Consider the following 12,805-nt stretch of genomic DNA (forward strand, 5'->3'; position numbering starts at 1 on the left):
CTGGTTAGGTAAAGAATCTTGTTTGTCTTTGAACGCGGTATTTAAAGAGGTTACAGGGGGCAGAGGGTGTTCAGTCTGAGGTGCTCCTGGTAGACAGGGTGTCAGTGCTGAAAAGGGTTTTGTTCCTTTGCAAGATAAATCACTAGTGTTGGTGTAGTGGTTTTGTCCCCTGACACAAGCTGATACGAATCTTCTGCCCGCCTCAGTCTTGAAACATGAAGATTTTGCATGTCCGCTTATTAACTAAGGTGGGAAGCTGTCTGCCTGAGAACAGCTGTTAACATCAGTCCGACTTCACAAGCAGAGGGGTTTCCAGCATTGGGCTCTGTCCAAAATCCTACAGCAGCACTCGAGGTGCACGGTTCCTCCCATTCTCGAGAACCACAGTTGCGCGAGCTACCCAAACTGTCTCAGGTTTTGTGCTGGGCTGCCGCGCGTTTTCCAGCACTGTTTGTCTTTCTTTTTTTTTCTCTGTTACTTTTGTAGCATCTTGAGATTAGTCTCTGGGAGTTTTTTCAAAAAAGGGTTTTCTCTAGAGGCCAGGATTGCTCCTAGTGCTCTGCAGTTGGGGCAGAGTTTGATAAGCTTTTTAATGCCAGGGATTTCCTCCTCAGTGCCCTTTCTCCTGGATGTGTATTAAAGATTCAAAGGTAGCGAAGTGTGTTAATGTCCTAGTTTGGTTTTACTAAATAGGTGTTTCTGCACAAGGTGAGTGTTATAACACACCCACTTCAATCCACTTAGTGTAACTGCTGTAGGTCTTACTAAATTCAACCAAAGCTAATCATAAAGTTTCTGAAATTACCTATTGTTTCACTACCACATTTTGGAAGGCAGCGATTTAGCTAAAACAATTTACAGCAAATAAGCAAGGCTTCTTATTGAAGGCATTTTATTCTTTTACATTAGGAAATATAATGTATTCCTTATCTGATTTTATTTAATATATTTTGCATCATTGGCATTTGCTTATTATTTAACCCAGACCAGTAAGATTTGATAATAGGCAATACATTCAAAATTGTACAGGCTTAAAGTGCATGATTGATTCCTGTTAGACATGATCTTGTAGATTTACATTTTCCCAATATTCAGAAAGGAATTGAGCATTCATGTAAAGGGATTAATTTCCCAGTGGGATAATCAGTGGCACGTGCCTGAAGGGGTCCTCGAGCAGGAAAGACATTTAGTGGCTGTGTTTCTGTGTCGTTGTTGTAGGGATCCATGTGGATGCAGTAAACTCCTTGGGCCAGACTGCTCTCTTTACTGCTGCACTCTTTGGTCTTGGGAAAATAGTGGATGTGCTGTTGGATTACGGCTCGGACCCAAATCAGTTAAGTATAAGAATTAATACATTGATGCAGACTTAACCTTTTTGGACAGCTGAACTGTTGTGACGCACAACATTGTCTTTAATAAACATAAATGAGCAGATGCAAAACATACATTCCCTTCACAAGAGCAGGATCATTCAACTTCATGACAGCTGGGGATAGATTATACAACAGCGCTTTACTCTGGGGCTGAATGGCAAATATGCCTTATAATGTTACATGATGAAACAAGTTAGTTATTAGTCATTGTGATAGATTATATTAGGTGTTACAAGTGAATGTCAGGATAATTAGAGTGCTGTGCCATCAGACTGAATGTGCCTTTGTAAGCAGCAGTCTGAGGGACACACTGCAGCTGCGTGTGCTAGAATATCTCTGTGGGCAAGTGTGGGTTTGGAATAACCACATAACAGAGCCAAGTGTCACAAGAGCTCAGTGGGAAGAAGCTTGTAGCATAGGTATCTTTAGTGTCTCTGTTTGAGCACGTCCATGTTCAGAGCTTTAAGTGTCTTCACCTATCCATACACCTACCTCAGCTGTACCTCTGAGGGGGCATCTACACAAGACACTTACTGTGGAGTTGCTTAATTAGCTCAGCAGTAAAGTGTCATCGTCTACACCAGGCTTGTCCAACATACGGCCCGCGGGCCACCATGCAGCCCTCCAAGCCGTTTTCTGAGGCGCGAGGTTCTGCAACAGGAAATTAAAGTAAACACTGTTCTTTTGTTTTGGGGGGGTGATGTGATACCACTTCCTGTGGGGTCTTTGAATATGGCTCACCGGCCCACTGGGTGATAAAAAGTTCATGATCCGGCCCCACAGTCAAAAAAGTTGGACACCCCTGGTCTACATGAGTGGTACTATTAGGTTGGAGTAAACCAGTTAACTTTGCCATAGGATAGTACTGCCCAACACAAGTACTATTATATGGCAGAGTTATTTACTTGTCTGTAATCCATGTGTGGATGGTGACCAGGGTGTACTTTATATGTGGACCCACTTGTGTCAAGATCAGGGTGTATTCTGTTGTGCAGAAGTATATATATGAGTGTGAAAATGGCTCTGAGCGAACTCCAGACTTACTACCAGAAATTGGTAGTGGAGGATGGAGATGATGCAGCCAAAGCCATCTGGCACAGAGACATGTGGCACAGGATCTTCCAACTTCCCCCTCGTGGGGAAGGGGGCTTTGATAGCGAGGAAGAGGAAGAAACAAATGGAACTGAGGACAGCGACAGCAGCAGTGGGTCCTCCAGCAGGAGCTGGAGTGACTGCAGCGTGGACAAGGGTGAACTGAGGCTGTGACCCTGGAAGCAGGGTGGGGAATGGAAGGAAGGGGTGCCTGGTCTGAGACCAGAGTTTGTTTGTGTGCGCATAGCACATGGCGCGGGTATTGTAACAGGTCTGGGTGGCCAGCGGGCCTTTCTACGGGTGCATGGGTGCGGTTTTTGTAATAGGTTATGGTTTTATGTGTGGAGTGATACTCAGAGTGTAGATATATATAGTCTAACGTGTGTGTGTGTGTATAATATATATATATATATATATATATATATATTATACACACACACACATATCTATTTTTACAGAAAAAAAAGAATTGTCTATATGCTTTTCTTTCAAGAAGTGTAGTTATTTTCCAAAGAAAATCATTTGAAATTTTTCTGCTGTAATATTCTTCAGCCGTTGTTATGATGGGAGCACGCCAGTACACGCTGCAGCCTTCTCAGCAAATCAGGGGGTTCTTAGTAAGTTGTTGGATGTGGGCGGTGATCTGCGAGTCCACGATAAAGATGGAAGAACTCCACAGTGCTGGGCTCTGTCAGCTGGAAAGGAAACTAGTGCTCAGGTATGTGTCTGTACCAAAGATTTCAAACATCTCCAAAATACATTCCAGATGTAAAATCCTGATAGCCCAGGAAGCAGTGTTTTTAGACAGCATTGAAGATTTCCATTCTAACAGGGTGTGTCTACACATGCACATTTACTGCGCAGTACGGGCATGCTTCTACATGTGCATGCTCGTACTGCGCAGTAAATATGGTGACTGTTGCAGAGCACTCAGGTGCCCTGCGCCTGAGAGCAGAAAACAGCTCGGGAGAGACCCCTGGTGGCAAGAAGGGGGAGGCTCAGCTGCCAGTCACCAGGGCAGCACAGGTGCTGGTTACCAGAGCAGCCGGCGGAGCCAGCTGACAGAAAGGGGCAGGGCTTGGCCCTTCTTAAGCCCAGGTGTGAGGCCAGGAAGGCAGTTCTCTGCTAGCAGCCAAGGGAGAAGGAGCTCTGCCGGAACAAGCAGAGTAGAGAAGCCTGATGGCCTGAGCAGTTTCTGTTTGTGGATACCGGGTAGAGAATTCCCTGGTAGGGATTTGAATGATGGTTAGCCAGATGGCTTAGATTTTATGTTATAGCCCAGGGGCTTGAGTTTTCTGTTTGTAGTTTTATAAGACCGGAGGACTGGGTGAGGCTATTAGGGGTCAGAGGAGGCCTCATAGGAGCTCCACGGTAGCATGGGGACCCTGGCGCCAGAGAAGGCTCAGTGTTTGGGGTGCATTGACCCCAGCCCCGGAGCAAGGGGGGCAGTGAGAAGCCCCAGAGCAAGGGGGCAGTGAGAAGCCCAGAGCAAGGGGGCAGGGAGAAGCCCCAGAGCAAGGCGGGGCTGTGAGGAACCTCAAGGAGGTAAAGGAAAGGGCCAAGGCACAACAGGTCCCAGGTCAAAACCATGTCAGTACCATCTGCGAGGCTTGGGCTGCGGTGTAGGGGAGGAAGAGGAGCCGCAGGTAGCACCCCCTGGCACTGGGGCGCATAAAGTGAGCAGCGTCCTGCTGATTACATCAATCAGTTAATCAATTAAGATCAAGGCATGGCAGGCGAGTAAGCAGACAGTTGGCCCATAACAGGAGGGTGGAGTCACTCCTAGAAAGGCTCCGATAGCGATACTCCTGTCACAGTGACTTATGCTGACTCGAGCATAATTTGATACCTGCACCATACAGGTATCATATTTATGCCTGATTAGTTACTGTGCAGTAACGCACGTGTAGACACACTTAGTGTTGCTTAGAGACCTGGGTCACTTGAGATCAACCTGATTTTAATGAGGCTCCTTCCTGTGCTAATGATCTTGCAGAATCAGGGCAGTGACAGAATCAGGGCAGTAAGGGCAGTGATGAGAACTATAACAATAGTCCCTGATCTTGCAGTCCCTCGTGCGCACGTGGAACTCTGTCTGTGAGTAAGCCCATTGGAACTATGCATATTCTTGTAGGTAATACCAAGCATATGCTTGTTTGGAAGATCGGGACCTAGATCTGCAGTTGTTACGGTGCAAATACAATGTGCCTCTTTGCATTAAGCATAACAGTGCAACAAAATGTAACTGACATTGATTTACATTTTTCTTTTAATGTGCATTTTTTACTGAAAAAGAGATTTTCTAGCAAGGAAAACTCCTGGAAGTTTTACCATGTTTACCATGTACTGAAATCATCTGTGTTTCTTGGTTTTGAGGTTTGGTTTTATTTTCCCATTTATATTATTGATTTATACACTCACACACTGCAACTGTTTTTGAATGTGAGTGATTTTGTATGATACTCGCATCTTAGTGTCGAGAGTCTTCACTGTCCATAAATGGTCTAATAGGAATTTTAATAAGCTAGGTTATTTCTGCTGAGGCTGTATATTACTATTAACAAGTAGGTGATGATTCTTTTTTTTTACAGATGCTGGAATTTATGCAGCGTTGTGCTTCACACATGCAGGCCGCAATTCAGAATTTCCCTTTTGATTTACTTAGGAAGACTGACTCATCCAAAGTACTGATCTGTGGCCCAGGTAGATTTGGTGGCCTTGTTCAAGGGTAAGACTATAACCTCAGGTACTGACTCAGACACCTTCCATTCTGTACTCAAAGGTCCAGAAGTATAACCTCCCTTTTCTTTTTATTGTCATTTACATTTGCTCTGTTTTTGGCAATACCTGCTTTGCAGCTGGAGCTGCCTATTCAGAGAAGCTACTGTCTGGGGTTAGTTATTAGTGCTGAGATTCTTTTTGTTATAGTAGACTCAGTTTGTAGGATAGTAGCTTAAACTTTCTTCTTTATTTAACAGAAATGTTTCACTGAATAAGCATTTTTATTTTATTAGATCTCAAATGCCTGGCACTATGCATTGTGAAATAAATCCAGTTTCTTAATCTCTGTAGATCCTTAGAGAGTGTGTCTGTAGCCAGTTCATATATTTTACTGACACAACTGAAGAGTCTGCCTGGAAATATCTTTCTGTAAACAGAGTACTTGAGTGTCCAGGTGACTGCAGGGTGCCTATATATTAATTTTCACTTGATTGATTTATTTTAAACAAAATCACATAGACAGTAAGAGCTGCTTATTAAAGGCAAGCTGCCAGCATATGCCCAAGCTTTTGAAATGTGACTAGTGCATGTTGCAGCATGCTGTGGTGTGCTGTCATCTACTTTACAGGTCAGGCTTCATTTCAGCTGTAGCGCAGGGATCAGCTCAGGCAAAGGAACCCAGGCAAAGCCCTGATACAGTACTTGTGTCTTGTTTAATAAATGCTGTCATTTGGGAGCTGGAATTGTAACCCTTCTGAAAGCCTTGGTCTGCACTGTTAATCTACATAGGGACTTACTGAATACTATACCTTTGACACTTAGGATTGCAGACAGTCCTCTGGGTAAATTTCTAAAAAGTGGAGCAAATTCATCACGGAACATCTACAGCTTTGGGTTCGGGAAGGTAAGACATGAAAGCTGGTGGGCTCTGAGCTTTGGCAGCACTTTACACTTGTGTTTAAATAGATAAATAAATAAAAATATAGAGAGAGAGATCCAGAGATGGCCCTTTATGTATCAGTTTTCAATCACTGTTATTTTTTACTGGTCGCTAAAGGGTGCAAACATTAGAGAGTCCTAAACTGGGATTTGTTTGGAAACAAACAAAGGATTATACCAAGGGGATCCACCTGTGTGACTCGGATATGGCAGCTGATCCTTTAACATGGCTATTTAAGTCCTTTCAAGATGATCTTTAATTTGTGCAGTTGGGTGAACATTTGCTTTTAGTCAGTTGTCCTGGGTAGATATCCTTAGTGCTAATGTAGCATTTTTCTGCTTCAAAACAATGTTTTAGATACTTTAGCTTATCTCCCAACATCTTAAGATGGCACACTGAATGCGTACCTGAGCTGGGAGGTAGAACCAGGGAGTAACTGAGTGTTTCCTATTTATGCACTGCGTTGTTCTTGTTTCAGTTTCATCTAACAGGCAATAAGCAGCTTGGGTACCTGGCATCTCTCCCTATCATTGGGGATAAAGAAGTGTTCCAGGCAGATGATGAAGCTACATTCTCTTACCCCACGGGACCATACATGCTTATGACAAAGTGAGTAGATCTGAAATTGTTTTCTGCTATTGTTTAATATATATTAGAAGACTTGAGTAGCAAGTGACTGGAGCAGATGACCTGTCTGGATTTGTTTTCCTTTCCACTAATCATAGAAGCAAGAGAGGAACATGTGCTGTAATCATCCATTCCATCTCCCTGCCATAGCAGGGTTTGCCTCCTTTTGTATTTTGTTTGTCAAATCTCCTTGTAGCATCAAATGGTATCAAAGTTGTTGGGCCCTTAGGGCTGGATTCATCTCATGGGGTTTCTTGAAAGCTGGATCCAGACTGTGGGGCTTTCCATTGACCAGGTGAGAGTGTTAATCCCTGCAGCTGATGGGGCCACTGTTTCCGTGAGGCTCTGAAACCCAGGGACACTGCTAAAACAGCAGCTCTAGTTGCCTTGTGGATTAACACGACCAACACAGGGACTCTGGCAGCTGTGGTGAATGAGTGCTGCGGGCTGAATGTGGCCCATGGAGGTCAGTGATCCAGCCCACAAAAAACTCTTTGGGCCACATAACTGGCCCTGGTGTATGCTCATAGTTTGGATTTGGGTGGTCCAAGTTCAGGCCCTGGGCACACCTGCTGTAGCCTATTTGCTCAGACCCAAAGGGTAGAGCCACAAGTGCAGGTTAGGCCCCGTTGTGCCTTTTCTGATCTGCAGAAGAACTCTGACTGTTCAGAGGATCCGCAGGCTGGTCCCTGCTACTCCTCAGCAGAACTAGCTTGTCTCACGGGGGTTGGATACTGCCTGTGTGAGAAGTGATTTCTAATGCTGTGGTTTTTTGCCTGGGATTGTGGTAATGTGGTCTGCCAAGTGGCAGCACTTTTTCTCTCTGTAAAACAGTCTCTGTCTCGCTGTAGCTACTCTTTGGCGAGCAAAGAGTTTATTGTTCATTTGGAAAGCTGGAAGCATATTGCCAGGGTTATCAAAGTGATGGCATGTTGCTAACACCAGGAGACAGCTCTGTAATCCTGAGAAGCTTTGATGTTATTTATAAGTGATGCTATAACTGAAAAACCTATTGTACAAATGCAGTGAGTGGAATCCCCTCTCTTTTTCTTTGTAGCCTAATGTGGGGTGGCAGCAGAGTCACAGTGAAGGAGCTCAGTTTTAAACCACATCAGAACTGTAGTAAGCTCCGTTTAGCTGATCTTCTAATAGCAGAGCAGGAGCATAGTAGGTAAGAAAAAAGGTACAGTGTCTCCAGTGTTTCAGGGCTTGAGACAAGCCTAGGCAGCCTTGGAATAAAAACAAACAGGTTTGCAAAAGGATGAATCTTGGCTTCTCTGCTTTTTGCAAATGGGATGCACAGTTCAGTTTTTCTCAGATGTGCATTGGAAAGTGTAGTACTGGGTAGGCGGGATTCCCTCCCCACATACTTAACACTTCCCATAAGTATATCGCTGCGCGTGTTCAAACAGCAGCAGACAGTTGGCTGCCAGTGAACAACTCTTTTATTTTGCATATTTTAGTGATAAATTAGAAACAGTTATATCAGTGAAAAGGTGCAGAAGGCCAGAGCTTTTCTTTCCTAATACTCTTGGGATCTCTCTCTTTTTGCAGTAAACTTCGCCATCCTCACTTGCTGCAGCTGATGGCAGTTTGTTTGTCTAGTGACTTGGAAAAAACTCGTTTGGTGTATGAGAGAGTTAGCTTTGGCTCACTGTACAGCATCCTCCATGAAAGGGTAAGTGGAACTGGTGTTTTTGTTCTTTTTTTTAACAAACAGTTTGCCTAGGAAAAGGTTCGGTGTGTTACAAAATCTGCATTTGCTGCTTAGACGCAGAAAGTGAGAAATCCTAACTCCCTGTATTAGTGTGTGGTTTCTCAGCTATCACACAGCATTCGCTATGTGCACTGTGAATTACTTTACAGTAGAAAGCATCGCTTTTCGACTTCTCTACCCATATGGTTACATAACACTAGGTTTTGCTCTGTACTATACATTGATGATCAGCAGTGTGAATTCTTATCTGTTGTTTCTTTCAGCGTTCAGAGTTCCCAGTACTGTACATGGAGACAATTGTGTTTCTGCTGCTTCAAATTAATGATGCATTGAGGTTCTTGCATGCTCGTGGATTTGTCCACCGCTCACTCACCTCCTATGCTGTACAGATTGTTTCTGCCGGTGAAGCAAAGTTAACAAACTTGGAGTACATGCTCGAAAGGTAAAGAATTGTCTTGTTATTACTTTGAAAGGGAGGTGAGGTTGAGTTTAGGACTAAATTCTGTTGTCAAGGTAATCTTGCTGAGAGATCTCATGATTACCTGAGGATCTTTGAGGAGGAGAGCTGAGATTCATCCTGACTGTTGTCAGCATTGTAGAGTTGGCTTGGGGGGCTGAGGTTTCCACATCTCCATTTCTCATTTACATGGTTAGTGCCCATCAAGAGTGGCCAAAATTAAGGTGGATTTAATTTTTGGGTCTCAGCTATAAGTACTTAAAAATCAGTTTTACTAGTAGAAAAAGGTTGCCTGCGTCTCTAGAATGTAAAGGCTCTATTATATAATGGAACCTTCTTCCATTGAACACGGAGGGAGAAATCTTAGTTGAAATTTCAGTTTTATTCCTCTGGTAAAAGTAATTCCAACAGAAGTAATTCCAGTTGTTTTATTGAACCTTTACTTCTGGAGCCTAATACAGCTGGGTTTTGGGGACCCTGAAACTTGCACTGAGATTAGTGGCAGCTGAGGATACCCAGAATCATAGAACATTCAGGTTGGATTGGACCCCAGGAGGTCACATCTAGTCCAACCCCCTGTTCAAAGCAGGACCAGCCCCAGCTGCATCATCCCAGCCGAGGTTTTGTCTATCTGGGTCTTAAAAACCTCCAAGGATGGAGACTCCACAACCTCTCTGGGTAACTTGTTCTGGTGCTTTACTACCTTTCTACTGAGAAATTCTTCCTAATATCTAACCTAAGCTTCCCTTGCTAGAGACCGTTGCTCTTTGTTCTGTCATCTGCCACCACTGAGAATAGTCTATCTCCCCCTCTTTCAGACCCCCCTTCAGGAAGCTGAAGGCTGCTATTAAATCCCTTCTCAGTCTTCTTTTCTGTAAATAAACCCAGTTCCCTCAGCATCTCCTCGCAAGTCATGTGCCCCAGCCCGTGAACCATTTTGTTGCCCTCCGCTGGACTCTCCCCAACTTGTCCACATCCTTCCTGTAGTGGGGGCCCCAAAACTGAACATGGGACTCCAAGTGTGGCCTCACCAGTGCTGAATAGAGGAGAATAATCACTTCCCTCGATCTCCTGGCAACGTTCCTACCAATGCAGCCCAGGATGCCGTTAGCTTTCTTGGCAGCAAGGGCACACTGCTGGCCCATATTCAGCTTATTGTCCACTGTCACCCCCAGGTCCTTTTCTGCAGAGCCACTGCGCAGCCAGTCAGCCCCCAGGTTGCACTGGTGCATGGGATTGTTTTTTCCTAAATGCAGGGACTTTGCACTTGTCCTTGTTGAACCTCATGAGATTTCTTCTAGCCCAGTCCTCAGATTTGTCTAGGTCACTCTGAATCCTAGCCCTATCCTCCAGCATATCTACTGCCCACCACAGCTTGGTGTCATCTGCAGACTTACTGAGGGTGCAGTGTATTCTGTGCCATCTTCCAGGTCATTGATGAAGATAGCGAACAAAACCGGCCCCAGGATTGACCCCATGGGCACTCCACTTGATACCAGCTGCCAACTAGGCATCAAACCATTGATTGCTACTCTGAGCCCAATGCTCCAGCCAGTTTCCTATCCACCGTAAAGTCTGTTCATCCAATCTGTACTTCCTTAGTTTGCCTGGGAGAATGCTGCGGAAGGCTGTATCAAAACATGGCTAAAATCAAGATATACCATACCCACTGATCTCCCTGCATCCACAAAGCCAGTTATCTTGTCTTAGAAGGCAATCAGGTTGGTCAGGCATGATTTGCCTTTGGTGAATCCATGGTGACTGTTCGTAATCACTTTCTCCTCCAAGTGCTAAGAAATTGATTTCTTGAGGACCTGCTCCATGATTTTTCTAGGGACTGAGCTGAGGCTGACCAGTTTGTAGTTCCCTGGATCCTTCTTTTTCCCTTTCTTAAATATGGGCACTATGTTTGCACTTTTCCAATCATCTGGGACCTCTCCCGATCTCCATGAGTTTTCAGAGATGATGGCCTGTGGCCCTGCAATCACAACAGTCAACTCCCTCAACACCTTCAGGTGCATCCTGTCCAGCTTTATAGACTAATACATATCCAGCTTTTCTAAATAGCCCCTAATTTCCTTTGGAAGGGGACTTCTACCAAAGTCATTTGGAATTGGTAAAATTATTTTTGAGAATTCTCCAGGTTTTTTGTTGCGTGTACTACATCTTAACTTCTTTAAGCAAATTCCTTTTAAAACATGAAAAGGTAAACAGGGGTTCTCCCTCCTGTAGCAAATATAAGAGAGAGAAACTGGCTGATGTGATGATAAATTCTGAAATACATTAGAAACTGAATTTGCCAAAGGTACCAAGAGAATGAACTGAAATGAATAATGATTTCTGCCCCCCCCCGCTCCTCCCCCTCCCTGCTCCATTTTCTTGCTATCTTTTTTCAACTATCACTAAATCTTAGGTATTACTTGTCATTGTGATAGGGCTAATGTTTTTAGACAGAAATATGATTTAAGTCAAGTGGTTCTCTTTAATATACATGAACTGTAAATTACAGTACAGCTTTCCGCTAACAGATGGTCTCTACTTAAAATATCTGAAATCACTGTTCCCTTGAACAGTTTTACATTACACAGGAAATGAGTTTTGCAGATGAGGAAAAACCCTTTATCTTAGACAGAGATTTTGAAGAACATTTATTTGCATTTTGAAATGAAAAAGTAAGCAGAATACTTACTGTCTAGAGCAGTGGTTCCCAAACCTTTTTGATCACTGTCAGCCTTCACCATTTTTGTGGAGCACCATGTACCCTTATCATCAGACTTTTAATTGAAAGGGGAGGGAATGAAATCTCCAGACAACTAGTAATATGCAGGTTGAAATTTGGCAACCCTAAAGCAACTTCTAGTCATATAGAAGCTGGTATCTCTACCAATACTACATAGCAAATAACAGGCCTTTCACCTATGCTCTGAACCTTGATCTGATCAATGAGATCTTAATTTCCAGACTCTTGTACAATTTCTAGCCTTTTCTTTTTTACTTTGGAGGGTAACATTTTGAAAGAGCCAGCTATATTTCATTGTCCCCGGCAGAGGGTGCTCCTGTAACATGCCAAAACAAACCATTTATTTTTATGCATATATTAGATGTTCTTTCAAAAGGCTGTTTTTGACTATGGGGGCTAATGTTTTGGTTAATGTTTGTGCAGAATGCGAGTCATTTAAAATAAACAAACATATAAAAATTATGAAATTCATTCCTGGCTTCCTGAAGATCAGACCTTCCAGATGGGACGATTCAAAACCAGGCTCATCTATAACCAAAGGTCCTAGACAGAACTTGTAGCTTGCTTTGGTTTGTGTCTGTGTGCTAATGTGATTTCTTGAACTCTTTGATTTCTGAATACCCTGAATGGAATAGCTACTTGTTATGTGTTATGTTTGCCCAGTTTGTCCTTGTTTCATTTTCTTTTCTGGCAGCAAGGATGGAGGAGAACACATTGATCTTACACGCGTTCCTGTCCCAGCTCAGCTATATAGATGGTGCTCTCCTGAAGTGATCCTTCAAAAGGCTGCTACAGTCAAATCCGACATTTATAGCTTCTGTACAGTAATGCAAGAGGCTTTAACAGGTATATTTAAAGGGGTACAGACTTCTGTCACTGAGTTATCTCATGGAGTGCTTCTGATGCAGATCATCAGTACTCCAAATGTCAATTTAATTTCCTTTCATGGTCCCTTAGGTGAGCTCCTTTAGAACTTGCTGAGTTAAGGTTTTCTTCTTATGAGAGGGAGAGTTGCTTGGAAAAGAAGAAATCATATATCTCCCTGCTAGCTCTTTTGCACAGCGTGCTGATATCTGGGGAGAAATGAGAATGCCCTGTTTAACTCTAATTGAAAGCTTAGATTAGGCAAGATTCTGTG

At 43.5% G+C, this 12,805-nt stretch overlaps 1 protein-coding gene across 5 annotated transcripts in view; it reads left to right on the plus strand.

The window, feature by feature from the left end:
- The window catches only part of TEX14 (testis expressed 14, intercellular bridge forming factor), a 46,195-nt gene that overhangs the window by 7,852 nt on the left and 25,538 nt on the right, over window positions 1–12,805 (plus strand). For all 5 annotated transcript variants that reach the window (XR_002096293.1, XR_002096294.1, XM_019511151.1 and 2 more), the window contains exons 2-10: window positions 1,219–1,333; window positions 3,018–3,183; window positions 5,057–5,193; window positions 6,009–6,090; window positions 6,605–6,735; window positions 7,811–7,924; window positions 8,308–8,431; window positions 8,734–8,912; window positions 12,362–12,513. Coding sequence is in view for 3 of the 5 variants with exons in the window: in XM_019511151.1 (XP_019366696.1) it covers window positions 1,219–1,333; window positions 3,018–3,183; window positions 5,057–5,193; window positions 6,009–6,090; window positions 6,605–6,735; window positions 7,811–7,924; window positions 8,308–8,431; window positions 8,734–8,912; window positions 12,362–12,513 (1,200 nt within the window). In the remaining 2 variants the exon portion in view is untranslated. The remainder of the gene's footprint in view (window positions 1–1,218; window positions 1,334–3,017; window positions 3,184–5,056; window positions 5,194–6,008; window positions 6,091–6,604; window positions 6,736–7,810; window positions 7,925–8,307; window positions 8,432–8,733; window positions 8,913–12,361; window positions 12,514–12,805) is intronic.

Source organism: Gavialis gangeticus, unplaced genomic scaffold (assembly GCF_001723915.1).
Source record: "Gavialis gangeticus isolate Ggan-Ray unplaced genomic scaffold, GavGan_comp1, whole genome shotgun sequence".
Lineage (NCBI taxonomy): Eukaryota > Metazoa > Chordata > Crocodylia > Gavialidae > Gavialis > Gavialis gangeticus.